The sequence below is a fragment of the Ptychodera flava genome, chromosome 17, assembly GCF_041260155.1.
Source record: "Ptychodera flava strain L36383 chromosome 17, AS_Pfla_20210202, whole genome shotgun sequence".
NCBI lineage: Eukaryota > Metazoa > Hemichordata > Enteropneusta > Ptychoderidae > Ptychodera > Ptychodera flava.
The window spans coordinates 8196723-8215446 of NC_091944.1; the positions used below are offsets into that span (position 1 = coordinate 8196723).

The 18724-nt window shown below is 39.2% G+C and overlaps 2 protein-coding genes across 2 annotated transcripts; one reads left to right on the forward strand and one right to left on the reverse strand.

The window, feature by feature from the left end:
• Positions 1 to 2223: 2223 nt before the first annotated feature.
• Positions 2224 to 2796, reverse strand: LOC139116608 (uncharacterized). The gene has a single exon (XM_070679204.1). It carries the CDS (start codon positions 2794 to 2796, stop codon positions 2224 to 2226), a length of 573 nt encoding a protein of 190 aa, XP_070535305.1.
• A 1341-nt stretch (positions 2797 to 4137) lies between these two features.
• LOC139115305 (prolactin-releasing peptide receptor-like) lies at positions 4138 to 18597 on the forward strand. The gene is made up of 4 exons (XM_070677324.1): positions 4138 to 4653; positions 11477 to 11872; positions 15430 to 15645; positions 17342 to 18597. Exons 1-4 carry the CDS (start codon positions 4279 to 4281, stop codon positions 17483 to 17485), a joined length of 1131 nt encoding a protein of 376 aa, XP_070533425.1. The 5' UTR covers positions 4138 to 4278; the 3' UTR covers positions 17486 to 18597.
• Positions 18598 to 18724: the final 127 nt, after the last annotated feature.

Genomic DNA, 18724 nt, shown 5'->3' on the forward strand with positions numbered 1-18724 from the left:
CGGTATTTTTTCGTTTGGAATCGCCAAGGGTCGTAAGCTGCAGGCCTAAGACGATACCAAAACGAGAAATATCTGGTTGAGGGGGATTTTCTGTTATTTTTACCACTCCAGGTCATGTGACCTATAGTTCTTGCCATCCATTTATCCCTGAAAACACGACTGCCATCTATTGTTCTTATGCAAATTAGTAATCATTCATACTTTTATTCATGTGTAAATAAGTAATTACCACACTTAAATGAAAGAAAATCATTATCATATTAATAAAAGTGTAGTGATCACTCATTTAAATTTGAAAAAAAGTATGAACGATTACTAATTTGCATGAGAACAATAGGTCCAGTGGAGATGCCGAAAGCATTCACACACATTCAATAACACGATAAAGACAATCTTTCAACTGATATGTTATAACATCACATTTTATTATTCAATTTTAACTTTCTTTGAACCATGCTCAATATAAGCATCACGATTTGTTGATGAAGATCTGTCTATTTTTTGATTTAGCGTCTTCTTGGGTTGGACCAATCCTGTCTGTTTTGTTATGTTGTTTTGTAGCGACTTAAGAAACTGGTTTACTTACAGCTTCCTCTGATTTAACACAAGATGAAAGTGGTAGTAATGTATTTGACACATGTTTTTGTAGTGCGGTAGACAAACATTTGAGGCGCGTAAACCGTCATCTGATCTGTGACCTGTTTGTTCTTTGATAAGCTGCTCATCGAATCCCCAATGGTACAAAGATGTTGCTGCATTCACCTGAAATTATCAAACACAAAACATATGTCACGAATAGCATGGAAATACGTAGAGCCTTTTTAATACGTCTGTGGAATAGTGGAAAAAAATCTGTGATATTGCCGCACACACAACAAAATATTTTGATCAATGAATTTAATTTTATAGCTTTACAGAATTCTTTTTATGATTGGGTAAATATCTTAGCAAAAGAATAAATTACCTTGCCAGAATGTCCAGTGTGATGACCTTCTATCAAAGCCATCTCTCACATTTGCTTCACGTAAAGACGCCTACTTTCTGGGAGGAGAACTTGATTACCCCTTGGCAAGGGTCGTCGATAGTATGTCTTGTCGGCGGTATCTTCGCAAAGTACTTTTTATAAGTTGAACTACACATCGTGGATTTGATGCACTCCGTCTTAGCGGCTGCTCTTATAGAGCAGTTTGTCCGTGTAAAATCCACTTTGGTTGTTTTTACATGGCCGTCCATGGACCTCTAGGAAGTCTCTAGGGTCATCAGATCAGACAAGTTGACAAGATCCATCTTGACCAGTCAAAAACACGAAAATGGCATTGAAAGCCTGATGCATCCACGAGGCAATTACATGCATCTACAGATTGCATTCCTTCTCGCTAGCCAATAGCCAATACGGCAGAGTAAGGCAAGCCATTTTATTTAAGCAATCAGACTAAAGCAGTTTCCTTCTTCACAGGTGCATTATACCACTCTGTAGCCCTTATTCAAATGCAGATTTGCAGTTGACCAGAGCCCTTGTCCTACTTGTCTGGGATAGGTAATTCTCCCAAAATCACATGTCAGGTGAATAATGACCTCTGTGAACCTTTCGACGTACAATAGGTCGCCCCATTCCATTGTGGGTGTTCACATCAAAAGTCGACTATTTATTGACAGTAATTTTCAAATTTAGAGAAGACTGGCCTGTTTTTCGTGGTGTAAGTCGTTAATCGCACCTCGTAGGTGAGCTGTTACAGTTGTAAACACCACACTTATGGTCAGGAACTTGTAAACATCACTCGGCCGAAACAACTGTAACAGCACACCTACTCTTGCGATTAAAGGTATACTGTCACCTGTTCCAATTTTGCCACAGTTACCATGGAAATCTAATCAATCACAGATTTTAAGCTGGTGGCCGCTTTTTAAAAACAGCGCCCTCACACGGGCATTTTGAATACCAAGGAACGCCCCTTTGACCATATATGAGCATAGTTAGATTACAGGTGACTGTATACCTTTAAGCCTATCATCAGGCTTAACCCCTAATATATAGGGCTAATTCAGGTATGTTACCAGAAAATTATGCCTGAAAGCGTTAATTAACCCTTTGAGTACGATAGTCAATTTTTGTCACCTATATATAATACGAACAACTTTTTTCAACTCATCATTGAGAAAGTCAGAAAGTCTTTGAACAGTTTGTTCAGTGTGTTCACTGCCAAGTCCATTGGTTGCAGACGGTCAGTGCAGCAGGCAGGCACAAACACAGGAGAAATGTTGCTTCTTCAGCAAGTCCTCGCCGCGGTGAGCCTTATACACATCAAAGATGGCGATCCCACGTTGATCAGCTGGAAGTTGAAGCCTCGTTCTCGTTGCTTCGACGTGAGGGATTATAACTTTATCGATGTATCGCTTCATGGATTCCTGGTTGGACCAATGACTTTCAGTATGGTGGATGTCCCAATTTTCTGGAAAGTTGAAGATTGGGTGGCATCGGTCTGTTTTTCCCTGATAAAGCAGTTGTGGTGGCAGAAAATCCCCTGCGGCGGAAGCTGCAAATACGGCAGTGATCTGTCGCTTGTCGTCGAGACCCGCGATGGTCACCTGACGAGACCCCTCAGCTTCCCATATTGTCCAATCGCCAGCTGGTATGATCGCAACGCCGGTCTGATCCCAGTTAATGATCATTTCAGGAGGAATGTTGAATTCCTTGATGATTTCTGTTATTCTTTGGAGAAAATTTTCTTTGATGGCAGGGAAATCTGTGACGATCTTCTTTACAGCTTTTGTGCCTTTACGCTTTACGTAACCCATCCACCGTAATAGTGATTTTGCCCAGTCAGTTGTTAGTCGGATATGGCCGCAAACTCCTCCAGAAGACTTCGGTTTTTATGAAGGACGATGCCCCGAGCGATTGTTATGCAAACAGAGGAGTTGACTACGCCGCCGTTGATTCTTAGACGCCGAATGTAGGCCTGAACTTGTGCATCAAGTTAGTTGCCGAGAAGTACGGGCCGACCTCTTGTTGCTGGCAAGGAAGAGATGTTTTCTTTTCCGGCCTGGACTTCTTTCAAGTATGATTTCTTCATACTTCTTACAGTGCTCTCACGGATAGGACTTTCGAGTTCTTTACTGAACTTTCGAACAGCATTCATGACACCATTATCAATGGCATATCGAGCAATCTTCGCCCGTGTCTAGTCACTGTAGTACTGGTAGTTGCCCCGCTTTCGCTTTCTACTCGCCGAGGAAATTTCCTCATTGATTGTAGCAATGGCTTCAGGTGCGATGTTACATTCTTTTACGTCAACATCGTTGTTTGGATCGGGTAGACCCGGTACAGTAGGAACTGGCAAGGCAGCTTTCTTCAACCACTTGTAGAGAGACATAGCGAATTTATCGATGAGGCTTGCTGAGATGTGTACACGTCAGTAGCTTTCAATCGAATGAGCTTTCATCGAAATTCGAACTCTATTTGTACATTATTTCTCTTTCATCTTTCGGCTGTGAACAACTTTTCCCTTTGTCGGCCATGTCGGGCGGTTACTTTGTATACAGGAAAATCCCTGTAAACAGCCGCTATTCATTCAATTACATGAAAAGGTGTGAAGTATGAACTACGAAGATCGGCAGTGTGCTATTGTTTACAATCTGTCTGTACCAACCCATCAAGTACGCTGGCACTCAAACAAACAATGCGCAGGGTGGGGTAAGAGGCGTCGGCAAAATAACTGTGATCAGTTACATCGTGGGTTAATTTACGTTGTCATCATTTCAACAAATGACTGATGCGCGAAATAAAAACACCGCGAAAATGTCTGTGAAAGCAACTGCGGGAAATTTAAACCCAGCGATTATTAGTCCTTTTACAGTACCTTTAACTATACATAGTTTCTATTGTGCTTTTTTAAGCAATTGCCCACCAGAATATTCAACGGAATTGTTCACAGCCTGGCTGTGTCTGCAGGGTATTCAAGTTAACTCAGATTTGCATTCGTTACATAAACGCTTAAAAATTTTCGGGCACAATAGACGACGTTATAATATGTAGTTCGCGCAGTCGCTTTCACGAGCAAACACAGAACCAATTAGGAGAGCAATTTGCAATTGATATACGTCTAGCCAGTACAATGCTTTACGCGCGAGTGGTTACATTTGCAACGGGAACAACGAACAGAAAAGGTTCCGGGTCGACATCGGAAGGGGAAATCTCGTCCGCGCTTGATCAGAAATTCATGCGTTCGATCTTGGACGTCGTTTTATGTTTCGAGTTCGTTGAAAGGAGTCGTTGACTCGATGGCAACTCATCTTCCTACCGTAGACGACGACGACGACTACTCTTACTCCGAAGATTATTCGTCACATTATAGCTATCCTGACATCTACAACGTTACGTGTACAGTGCACAGATTAAGTCCCCATGTCGTAGCAATATTGACCGCCAGTTTCGCGGTTTGCGTTGCCCTATCGTGCGTCGGCAACTTCGTGGTTATCTTCATCATGACGTGCGGAGAGAAGAAAAGTAAGCCATTCGACAGCCTATTGTTAAACCTGGCTATCTCTGATTGGAGTTTAGGGCTTCTCTGTCTGCCGTTCATGTTCGCCTACACCATGATGTCGGAGTGGATATTCGGAGAAGCTCTGTGTGTTATAATTCCCTTTGCTCAAAAGGTAAGGGCACTGACAGTCATGTTTACCCCATCATGGCACTTAGATGCGAACTTTGTAACCTAAATAGATGGTTTAGATTTCAATAAAATGAAATTTCTTCAAAATTCAGTGAAAGGGTCGCTAAGGGAAAATCATGCTCAGTTCGCAACTTGGAAAGAGTTATATGACTGACTAGATGATAACTTAAAGTTCACAGCAATCACCATGCCAGGATAAACTTCAAAAGTGCATAATTGTTGCTTGTTTAATAGTTCGTGATAAATAATTGAAGCACAATTTTTCTTTTACAAAAGGTTTGCAGACAGTAAGCGACGTTATCCATAATTCTTCTAGATCTGTACGACGATACAATCTTAGTTGCTGATGCTGATAACTTTATCTGTGTGTGAAATTTCTAGCACCTACACACGTGCACTCGAATATAATCTATAATTTTAAAGTTCTCTTTCAACAAATTAATCTAGTTTAAGTCTGAAATTGTCAGAAAATGAATAAAATTGAATTAGTCTTCAGCTAACAATATATGAGTGCACAAGTCAAGCACCATTGTATGGAACCTCACTTACTGTGAGACCGACTTACATGAACTAAGTGTCATCACCGAAGTTGGTTGGAGGGGGTTGGTCATTGTTGAAAAGCTGCCCTAGCTCTAAAGATAGGAGGAGAGTCAGAATTTTTCAACTTCGATACCTCAGACCCCTTATTTGCCAGAGTTTCCTAAACATCAGTACATCTGCCATCTCGGCAGACAATAATACATATATTATTTATCGGGGAAGTTAGCAAATTAACACGATTGGAACTAATTTGGGATAATTGGGTGGTGAAGTACAGTCGATTTAATCTGCAAATGTAACCTTCTCCACTTTTATTTTTTAGGTACACTCTTGTTTTGATGAGTAACTTGTAATATTTCAACATTTAGCTATAGGGCACCTAACACTTTTGATAAATTTTTAAAAAATTTGAAGATCCAATTATCCCAAATTAGTTCAAATCGTGTTGAATAATTGGAAACTACAGTAAATTTTTCCTATTAATTCTCAAGGATGTTATTTTTGCTTGGCTCATAACATATTCCTGTCTCCGAACTCGTCGAAGCGCATATTGTTTGTTCATGCTTTAATAATGTTTACATTGTGCGGGGCATCTTTTAAATTTAAACTGACGGATTCTCTACAAGCAAGCAACTAGACACAGGTAAGGCTTGTATAATGTAAAGCAATTTAATACATTTATTGGTCATGTTCATAACTTCTAGACGAATATTGCTTGCAGTGCCCTGTTTTACAACACGATATCGACTTAACGTCGCATAATAACTTCTGTTTCATACATGCATACTTTGGCAGGTAGCTAAGTAGTGGTGGCAAGCGTATCATTTGTTGATAATATTCAGCAGTAGGGCTATTCCACTTCGCAGGAGGGGTTGTGCTAGAGTTTTAGTACGGTTCTATTATTTGAAACACATGACTCTACATTTAAGTTGAGTACGACGATAAAAGTAAAACAATGAGTGTTTTTTGTGTCTTTTGTGAAACAAATTCGATCCTTCACGAAAGTCATGAGGTCTGTGTAACACAGGTCAAACTCGAAGTTGCTTAACTTTGCGTAACTGAAATTTATTCTTCATGTCATTGCATTACATACTACACATAGACTCTTATAGTGTCGTTGCTGGCTTGCTATAATAGGAGAAAAAGTTTTTTTAAATAACCTTCACGAAAGTAGTGGTAGTATCTTATACTTTATACCTGAATTCTGTAGCACTCAAATTTGAACGAAACACCATGACTATACCGAGGCATTGGTCACTTCACGAATCGGGAACATATGACGTTTTTCTGCCCTGCATTCGTAGGGGCGAGGTTGGATTTTTTATGGCTGACTAATTGCTATGCTTAATGTTATTCACTATCTGAATGTTAAAACATGTCAACAGCAAACTTCTCAAATAGCGGTTCTTTCATGATGCACCGCGTCAACCGCGACCGTACTCTTCAACAGCGAAGACGACACAAAACACCAATGGTCGCCAACAATGAAACATTGTCGGTTGCAACATATACACAGCATCAGTACTCTCAAAACAGTAGGAGAATGGCAATACAGACATGGCATGTATGATAATTACCAAGGAAAACAAAACGTGTGAATATTATATTATGTTGCAGTAAAAATATATGCAAAACACAAACGCCCTGAAAGTAGAAAAATGCTGCTATTTGCAGCAATATAAAATATTTAATTTTGCTAAGGTAGAAGAGGCTAGTCCGAAAAACAATTTATCTTTTCTAGTTAACCCCCTCCCCATTTAGAACTTGATTTTATCATCAGAGCAGTGTCCCAAGAGGCGGGACTTGATCATTATGCAACATAAGTTTTCGTTGGACTCGTCGTCAGCGTTACTGTTTTTCTTCTTCTATAGTTCTAGAGTAATCAGCACCCCCCCCCCCAAAAAAAAATGAAGATTTAGTGATTATCTTGTACAATAAGATGATCATTAATGTCTCTTAAATGGCACAAATTGCCGTTCCTAAAGTTGTCAATATGGGTCATAATTAACCTTTATGTTTCCACGATTTAACTTTGTTGAAAAGTCCTAAACAGTTTGATTTACAGATTCGACCATAAATCAAAACACGGGCCTGTGGAAGACTCTAATTAGAATAAATAGATTTAATTACCGAATAAATTGCTGTATTTATACTTATCATACAGTGTACTGTTGCCAGGGCAAAGCACAAAATTCGAAACGCCATTCCTAGAAGTTGATTATCTACGATTGAATTGGTACATCGTAAGTTTGCGAAACCGTGTATGACCAATTAAGCGTTAAAACGCAAGAAATCAGAAAAATGTCGACAAAACAAAGATTTTTAACCACATTGATAGATAGTACCAGAACTAAGAGTGATAAGTGACTACGTACCACATCAATTTAAACTGTCAACAGCCCCGTAGTTTTACATTCCCCCTTCAAAATCCGTTAGTCGAATGTTCGAGGGAAAGTGCTAAGGCATTAGGCAAAAAATTCGAGCTCAATGACCGGCCACTGTGGCTGAAGCGGCTGTCGATATAGCGAGGTTTAACTGATTGATAATAGCATGTTGAATCATAGAGAAAACGAACATCTATTGTTGAATTTGTCAGCATGGTTTTGAGGTTTCGCTCATAGTGCAGATCATTTGATCGAATGAGAAGCTACTGAAGCACAAACTTGTCGTTCAGCAGTTAGCGGCTTCTGCAGCTACTGCTCAGAAAGGTGCGGTCTCTGCGCAGTCATCTGTGAGCAAGTCAGCCCCTCGGGTAAAGCGGCCGATAAGTCCTTGGCGGACAGTCCTTTCAGTGCAAGTCCTATGGTTGTAGACCAAGGACGGGCAAAGGAAGTGACTGCCCTTTACCAACAGAAGGGGAGATTGCTCGAGTTGAGTGTCCTCCTGTGCCACTGCCAATGGATGGTCGTCTAAGGTGTTTTGTCGATTAGTGGATGCAAATTGCAGAGAAGCCAATGGTTCTGGATGTTGTGTCCACCGGGGTTTGGTTATATTTTGACACAACTAGCCATCGTTAGCGCTACTTTATCTCTTTAACAAAGTCCGATCCCCTCATTATTTAGGCTATCAAATCTCTCCTATCATTAAGAGCTTTACAGGCTGTAGAAACTTTGACGATTTGACGATTGGATTTTACAATTATTCTTCCTTATTCCCAAGAAACCAGCTGGCTGGAAGTCCATTTTAGATCTCAGTCAATTCTAACTTAAGGCTAAGGATACCCTTTTCATATTGAAAGTAGGAATTCTATCGGGCACACTATGAAAGGAAGTAGGCTGCTACAATTGATCTTAAGGACGAATAATTCCATTTGCCAATCTATCCAAAGTTCAGGTATTGCCTCTGCTTTGTAGAAAGCTGGCAAGTTTACAAATTGTGCCTATGCAGTTTGGCCTGGCCACACCTCCAAAGATTTTCATACTCAGACAATTTGTTAATCTCGATCGATACGATGTTTCAAATCGGGGTCGAACTCACAACATAAAGTGTCCAGTCACCTAGCAGAGAAGCAACAGACAGAGCCGCTCGGCCAAATCCCCTCTCTCAAAAAGAGTGGTTCAATAACCGAGCTTATAGTTGTTACAATTTTTCTGACTGTGACCCCTCCGTGCGTTGTAGAGTTCATCAGCACTCACGCTCACTATCACACATCGTACACAAACTTTATCAAAGCCATGAATACATCACTTTACTGGGCAAAAGACAGCCTCGGGGACAAATTGTTTTTCGAGAATTGTCTGGTGTATGCGATATTCAACCATTTGACGCTGTGCTCCACTCAGGTTACCCTGGTAATGGCTATCGACCTAGGTTTGATTCCCAGTGTTGACAAGGAAAGTCTAATTCCAGCACAAGTTTTACAGTTCATATAGCATGGGAGCTGGGGTTAATCAGAGCAGTAGTGTTCCCATACTAGAAAATCTTCTCAAGTTGAAAATCTCATTAATCGATTGTGTGCAGTAATGCAGTAATGTCATAACCCTAGGCAGGCTTCATTTAAGGCACATACTGCTTCATCTTCTCACTTCAAGTTGATGGAGATCATTTACAATGAGAGTGACAGATCTTATCACAGTCAGACTCACTCTTGGGTTTCATTTCCATTGGTGGCTATCCAGGGACAATATTCTCAAGGGGATAACGTAACGCCCTCCTATTGCAGGTGTCATGGTCTTCATGGATGATTCTGTCCTTGGTTGGAGAGCGCATCTGGACGATCACATGATTTGGGGCCATTGATTTGAGAAACAAGCTTCCCGTCATATCAGTTGATTGGAAGTGATGGCGGTGTTTCTCGCCCTGAAGTATTTTCAGGTGCATATTTACAACAAGTTTGTGATGATGATGATGATGATGGTGGTGGTGGTGGTGGTGGTGATGATGATATCCACTATTGAAAGTGCTCAAAGGAAGCTTTGACATCGGTATAAATGCACTCACAAATTATTAAAAAACTCGGTCTTGCCTTGAACACAGTCCAATATCCAACCAGGTGTAGAACTGAGCTGGTATCTTCGACAGGATGTTGCTTGGTGTTGGGGAAGTTGAACGATAAAAGAGCACAAAATCAGATTCCAAATTACGACAACACGCACAAAACCAGAGCCGAGGATGTTCTAGGACACACTTTAAAAATCCACTGAAGAAAACTCCAATAAATCAACGTTAAAATAGAATAAAATACTCGAACAGTTCCAGGAGATGTGATGAGATGCAGCAGTCAGCGCAAACTCATTTGAACATCATTATTTGCTTCGATAGTTCTGCGGTTGTAGTGTACACCGCCAAGTAGGGCGGCACACGGTCTCCAATCCTTTGTTACCTAGTATGGTATAGCCTGAAGTAGTGCCAATTTTACAATATTTGGTTAGTGACGCTTTACATTCCGGGTATTCGAAACACTTTGGCGGACGCACTGTTCAGGGAGAATTTTCTGCACACGGAGTGCAAGTTACGACAGTTAATATTGATTTACATTAGTGCCATTTGGGACAGGCCTCATGTAGATCTGAGCATCATTTTGCAAGTGGTATAGCCACAAACTGATGACGTCTAATCGCAATACAAAATACACAGTGGCGTAATTACAAGGCGTGTGTGTTGCCCTCACATAGATCTGTTTGCGACTTCGTCACAATCTCAAACTGCAGATTTTACATCTCTCCCTTATTATGATCCCCTGCTGGAGTTTTTGCAATGCTATCAGCTTGAGCTTGGAGAATCTTCGCTTAAATGTTCTCTCCAGTGCCACTTCCGGGTAAAGTGTTGGCAAAGGTGGTGACAGATCAATGCGAAACTGCTCTCATAGCTCTTCGTTTGCCCACAAGGAGTTGGTTTAAAATGCCACTCACATTGACGAGTGAGAGACTGCTTGTTTTACCTTGTCAAGCTGTTGAGTTATTCCATGAAGTGCATCAGGAGGTAAAGTTGATCGCATGTAGATTATCAAGCAATCCTTTTGTCTGCAAGAACTTTCTGTAGAGCGACCTGACGCGTATTGCCAGACAGCGTAGACCTTCTACTTTAAAGTCCTACAATGCAAGGTAGGTTCCTGCAGTAATTGGTGTGAGGCTAGGTCGACTGATTATTTCAGACCTACTTATCCTCAATTGGTAGATTTCTTCTGTTTCTGTTTCATTAGAAGAATAATGTGTCCACTATTAGGCCTTCAGAGCAGCTATTAGTAATATATGTTCCGTCTGCTATGACTAGAAGTGGTTATATTACATCAGCATCTCTCAGGTTTGATTGACAATCTGTCTTTAGCAAGGGTAGCTACGTATTTTTTAGGAGCACAAGGGGTAGTCTTTGGTAGTAAAAGTGTTACTGCTTTCCATCTTGTCGAGCCTGTATTGTCCGCTGACTTCAAATATTTCACTTATTGTTCCATTTGGTTTTTGATAAATTGTAAATGGACTTAGCTGGGAACGTTGTACTCTTTGTGGGAGTCTGCAAAACAAGTAACTGAGAACTCAGGAGGGGTTACGCACTTTTATAGTGCTAATAAAGGACCCATTAGATAAGTGACAACTAAGTGTCGCTTCCAGAAATTATAATCCTGGCACGATTCTTAGAGTTTACCATGTAAAATCATCATCGCCGTCGTCGTCATCATCATCATTCTCTCTCTCTCTCTCTCTCTCTCTCTCTCTCTCTCTCTCTCTCTCTCTCTCTCTCCTCTCTCTCTCTCTCTCTCTCTCTCTCCTCTCCTCTCTCCCTCTCTCTCTCTCTCTCTCTCTCTCTCTCTCTCTCTCTCTCTCAACAAGATGACACAAGTAGTCAGTATATACACAGTGGTGGTAATCGGCGTCGACCGCTGTCGGGTTGTGTTGTTTCCAATGAGAACGAAGCTCACAGGCAAGCACATACGCATCATTATCTCAGTAATATGGATTGTAGCGATGTTGATGACCAGCCCCAAGATCGCTTACTATGTCTACGAAAAATGTACAGGCAATGATACACAATACATGTGCAACGAAGATTGGCCAAGCCAAGGGGTCGAGATCTACATCTGGACGACTTTTGTGCTGACGTACTTAGCTCCCTTCACCATTCTGTGTCTCTGCTATGTTATGATTGCAATGAAATTATGGTTTCGCATGACGCCAGGACATATGAACCAGGAGTCGGTGCAGGGGCAGCAGGCTGCCAATCGAAAGGTAAGCATAGTGTTTCATCTAATGCCTTAAAGCTTCGATATTAGAGAAAGAATAAATCTCTGCCAATCTTATCGGCAAAGCAAGGCTGAAATCCACTAGCTTTAATTTTAATGGCTTTTTTTTTCAAAGTTTGTTTTCTGTTGGAAGAATGTACAGTGTTTCAATCGGGTTCGAACTAATAACGTACAGCACCAAGTCACCTAGAGGAGAAGCGACAGACATAACCACTTGGCCAAATTTACACTCTCAAAGAGTGGTTCAATAACCGAGCTTTAGAGTTCGTGAAACACTCACGGTCTTACACTCACTATCACACGTCGCACATAAACTTTATCTAAACAATAAAAACAACGCTTAAACTTGGCGAAAGACAGGATCGGGATAATTCTGTCCACCAGCAGAGCTATCAACCCATGGCAGAAAATACAGCGTTTTCAATCGGGTTCGATCTCACAACGTACGGCACCCAGTCACCTAGAGTACAAGCTACAGACAAAATCTTCTTTCAATACATACAAAATGGGAAGATGATTGGTAATTAACACGAGGTCTTTCGCGAAATATTACATAAAAAAGATCGTGGGGGAAAAGTAGCCTTCACTCTTTCTACTGTTTAAGATAAAGTCTTGCCTGTTTTGTTTAAAGCACGCTCCAGAATTCGCTTTGTAGAATAATATTTAATATTCAGTTGGATACTGAGACGAGGACACCGTATTTTAAAACTCTTCAGGCCTATATAAACCATTCCTGACAATACCTTGTGTAGCTGAATAATACGCTTTTAACAGGATAGATTATACGGCGGTTTGCGTTGAACCGTTGGCAATACGGGAACTAAACAAGCTGTGTAAATTGCGGAGTTTCCAACACTGTCGAGTTATTGTCAGTCGAAAGCAACTCTGCGAACGTTGAAACCTTTATTGCCTGGAAAACACTGTTTTCTGACTTTATACATCTCCTCCTTGCAGACTCTGTCAATGCTTACAGCCTCTGTAGCTGTAACTCTTGAAATTTGTTGACCTGAAAAGGGCTTTCTAATTTCTCTGGTTGTCTTGAAATTCTACTCATTTAAAGGATATAATCTATTACCACTGAAAAATTGGACAAGTAAATTTAAATTTTAACCGCTATTTTGATTTCCCACCATTTTTAAAAATTGGTAATTTTACCAAAAAAATAGTATATGGTGACCCAGTGGAAAACATTCAGAACTATGCATTATATTGGGCTACTTTGTTGTTTCTGTGAAGATTCTAATGCATATATACACTGCGTACGGTGTTTTTGCTTTATTTGCATGAGGGCGCCATTTTATGTTTGGGCGAATATTTATTATTTGTGGTGCTCAAAATTACTCGTGTAGTCCCAGTGGACAGTTTATTCTACCTGTATAAACACCCCTCAATGAGTACATTCCCATGAACTTGTTTTAGTTTTGAAGTAAAGTCACAAAAAATAATGCTAAAAGATACAGCTAACGGGCCTTTAAAATTTGAATAGCGAATGTATCCGCACAAAATATAGACCACTTGAACAAATGCATGCTTCCCTAACCCTATACTTCAAACCGACCAACAGTTTCCTTGGCATCTTTAATATGTTAAGGTAAAATGTGCTTCGGGGATAGATGTTCGAACTCTCAAACTTTTGTAATACTTTTCTGATCTACCTCTTGTGGGGCTCATTTTGAAGCTCATAAAGTATTCTAAAGGCTTATTTTTGTGAAAATCGACAAATGTAACTTTCCTCATGGAGTCAACAAGGTGAATTTAAGGTGTCGTTAAATTTAAAGAAATTTGTTTCCATAGTACAAAAATTTGCACAGTGGCCATTAATAAATTACTTTTATCACTGGTTTTGAAAGAGAACGGGTTTAAGTGCCATCGAGAAAGTTTTGAGCAAAAGTCCATGTCTTTGGATTTTGAGGCACGTACTACCTTAAGGCAATATCAGGATCGTAAAGCATCCAATCAAGCAGTCAAGCAATAAGTCAAATAGCCAATGCAAAGCTTATCGCATCTATCCATTCATCTCTCTATCCATCTTTCTATTCCTTAACTCACCCATCAATCATTTAATGAGTCAATTGATCCATAATATTAATCCAAAAATTAAACATGAGGTATTACTTGAGATGTGGGATAATAAGCCGAATTTTACAGACATGACGATAATATAGCGCAAACAGGGCAAACATTCCAGCTAATAGAGTTTTAAATGTACGTTTTGATTAAAAGTGAACCTATGAAAACAAGGAATATCGAATTTGTATTATTCTCAGAGCGCTGACATCTTGTAATAACACGATTGGAACTGATTTGGGATAAGTGGATCTTCATATTTTTCAAATTTCTCAAAAATGTTAGGTGCCTTATAGCTGAATAACGACATATTACAAATTACTCATAAAAACGAGTGTATAGCCTAAAAAGAAAAGCAGACGAGCTTCCATTTGCAGATTAAACCGACATTAATTCACCATCCAATTATCCGAAATTAGTTCCAAGCGTGTTTAATTTATATCTGACGATATAATGTTCCTTTCTGCAATTGAAAGCATTTGTATTTGATATTTTGTCAGTTATAAAAGTGATCGACTTGGTCGGGTAGCTTTTGTTCATACGGCAATGAAACTAGTCTCGAAGTATCGTTTTGTATTTCGGGTATGTACGCGTAAGCCTGTATCATCGATTTTGTTTCGTGTGCGACTGGTGAAAAGTTTCAGTATTGAGCTGTGAACATTGAGTTTAAGAATTTCGAGGATGTTGCAAACAAGGTTAAATGCGGAAGTGAGAGTAAACAAAAGATACAAAGTAACTTGTGAGTGTTTGTGTGGAAAACACGTGAAGCTTTCACGAAAGTTATCCGGTACGTCGGATATTGGGAAAACTTTCCGCGTGCTATAATTACTTGTTTTGTTTTGTTTTTGTTGTTTTTGTTGTTTTGCTTTCAGTGCGACAGAGCTCGAGTAGGCACGTACAGTGATCATATACTATGCATGAGTAAAAGCAGTATGATGAGATAGCGACGAGGTCGGCTTATGTGTAGTAATTCTCGCAAATGTTTTATTCGTTTACCTTTGCAAACCCTTGTAGCCATTTGGAGTGGCCAAAAACTGAACATTAACATTAAATTATGGACAGGGATTTTTTAGATTGCCAGTTCTTTTTTATTCGAATATTTTATGTCAACACCCTGGCGCTATAATATTTGTAGTACTGGTCACATTATTAAAAATATAATTCATGTCTTAATATATGAATTACATACATACATACATACATACATACATACATACATACATACATACATACATACATACATAACTACATACATACATACATACATACATACATACATACATACATACATACATACATACATACATACATACATACATACATACATACATACATATGATACATACATATATATATACATATCACAGTAAACATTCTTTAAATTTAATGTCAATATTGTGTTGAAACAACCTTTCCTGTACCATCCTCAACATTTCTTCTCATACTCAACGTATTGATGTTTTGTTGTAAAACCAGGCTGTTCGGACGCTGGTGTCACTTGTCATCCTCTTTGGTCTCTGTTGGCTGCCCCTTCACATCTACAATTTATTTCTGATCACCTACAACCGCCATTATCTGCAGACACACCAGGACGCAACAAAGATCAGCAGAGCCAGCATTTACATTTGGTTGGTATTCTCGGACACTATCTTTAACCCTATCGTCTACATCTTCATGAGCGATAAATTTAAAGTAAGTGCATGGTTTTATTTGAAAGTGTTTGTCATTTGAACAACATTTTAAAAATGGTAATTAGATATGGTGATCCATATTTGACCTCTCAATTATTTGTATATATCACATCATCGAGCATTCTTCATAGTACGCTTGGCGTCTAGGAGTAATTACAATTGAGGCTTTTAGTCGCATTGTGCTTGTGCGTGTGAAAGGACGTACAGAAATGTAACTGTCAGAGAGAGAGAGAGAGAGAGAGAGAGAGAGAGAGAGAGAGAGAGACAGACAGACAGACAGACAGACAGACAGACAGACAGACAGACAGACACAGAGACAGATGGTTTATCACCTCACACTTAATAACATGTGCCTTTGCGGTCGGAGTGTAGGTATTGTACAGCGCTTGTCATTTGACTCTGGAGTTTCAATGTTCGACATGCATACATTTCTTGTTCGGTACACTCTAAGCGGGTTTAGCGTGAACACACAGAATCACTCGACCAAAGTGCAACAATTTATCCAAATTCACATGAACATGTCTTCATTCTCGCTGTGACCGTTTCCTCAGAGAAACGCAGGGACATATTCATGGCAGCGACTGCGAAGACTGGCTGACTGCGAAGTTTTGAGCCAATCATTCGCCCGAAGGGGAAAAACTACTTTTTCGAGAGGTAAAATTTCTGCTACTGATGTGTATTTATTTTTTAAACTTCTGTATGATGAGAGAACGTGTGGCAATCGAGACTAAAACTTGTGCTTCACAGTCAAGAAATTCATGTGTGCCAAACACTGAAACTCCAAACTCAAATGACCAGCGCTGTACTAATATATGCACATCAACAGCACCACGAATTAGCCCGCCTAATAAAATAGGAATTTTACAAGACAACGCAAAGATGACAAAATCGTCACATCTAGAATGAAACGTAAACTACGAAAACGAAGAAATATAAAAGGACGAATAATCGACATTGACAAAATAAGTAATATGCCTTTTAAAAAGGTTAGCAGCTGTAATTGAAAACATCAAAGTAACAAAATTTCAAATTTAAAGATAAGAAAGTCTGATATATATATATATATATATATATATATATATATATATATATATATATATATATATATATATATATATATATATATATACTGAGAATCTAGGAACTTGTAGTTGTCACTTGTGTTACACCTGCAACACAATATAAACAGTCCCATTCCCGCCAAACCCTCACTCCTGATGATGATTGCTTAGCGCATGAAACAGCCAGTAGAATGACAACTACAAGTTCCTAGATTCTCAGTATTAACGCTCTGCAGAAATGCATTGAGCACTATACTTTGCCTGCATTGACAAGCAAACCATTTTCGTATATATATATATATATATATATATATATATATATATATATATATATATATATATATATATATATATATATATATATATATACATACATACATACATACATACATACACACACAATCACGCCGATTACTGAGACATCCACTCTACACTAAGGAACGTGTGATAAAGGTTTATATCTGACTGAGCATCGAGGGGGCTATTTAGACCGCGTGATAGAATTAGACGATATAAAATGCAATTACATTAAATCCATAAAGTCTTTGCACAAACAAAGATTAAACATTGAGCATATGGCATAGGCGTTTGTAGTCACACCGAGGTGGTAGTGTTTCACTTTCTTTATGCTTACAGAAGGATTGTGAGCGTTTGAAGAAGTGTCTACCCGGTATGGGGGCTTATCCAAGGTACAGCCGAACATCCACGACACGCTTTAACCGCAGGGAGGTAGGTGAGAAGTCGACAAGAGGGAGCAACATTCACTTGCGAACCCTGTAACAGAATCACGCAACAGTGCTATACCATTTCACATTTACGAAATATAGCATAGAATTTTGTCCGACGAAATGAGCCAGGAGATAGTGCATTGCGCATCAGTCTTGTCAGTGGTAATCATCGGCACGGTCTTTCGATTTCTAAACGTCACGTCATGCTGTACAAGCGCCGAGATTTACTATTATTACATATGTACCACAGTTAACTTGCAGTGGATTTGCACTGCAGTCCAATACCAACCAAATGTGAACTGAAAATGTTCACGCGTTTCAGCGGCTGTATGTCTGTTGACATTTTTCTCTAACATTACTGCCACGAGTGCTTTGACTTCACTCAAATTTGGTACAATCAACATCACCAACATCACATATCATCGTGTGAGGCTTCGATTTAAAAAAATGTTAATTATAAAATAGTAATTAGCTGATCAGGAATGTAAAGATTAAATATCTTTCACTACTGTCACACCATTACATCACCTACATACACAGCAATTTTATCAACTTTGGTCATGTCCTTCTAGTCTTTTGTCCCGAATTTGTAAAGGTTATTAAATATAAAAATTAGAAATTAGCTGAAGTAAACAGGCTGAGTCACTTCCAATAATGTCGTATTAAAGTGTCTTCAATTTACATGGCAAGTATATCAATTTTGGTCGTCTTAACCCCTATTTATCAAAGATTGTTAAATAGGCAAATTAGCTGATCTAAATTACACTAAACGAGGTTCGGTAATATTACATCACAGTGTAGTCAATACACATAGCAAATTTCATCAACTTTGGTCCAGTCGATCGTACATATATCCACGATTAGAAAAGTTTGTCCAATATGAAAATTAGTGATTAAGTGAAGTAAAAATGCTAGACGACTTTGTTCACTGTTATATCATAGCATCTTCAATGTATAGGGCAAGTTTTTCATGTATGTCAACCTTGCTTAAGCCGATCCAGATACATCCCCTTGCATTAAATATGAAAATGAGCGGTGCCATTTTGATAAAACTGCTACATGACCTTGAAATGTATCAACATATTTATAACACATGATACTGTCTATTTGAGAATACATAATTTCAGAACTAGTAATTATGCATATAATGATAATAACCCATGCCAAGCATTATAGTATCTGTGATCCAAATATCATATAAATCCAAGCAGTCTTTTATAATTGCCTAATAAGCCATGAAAATACCCATTACTTATGCTAGCCATGCCCTTAAAAACTAGTCAGTGGTTCT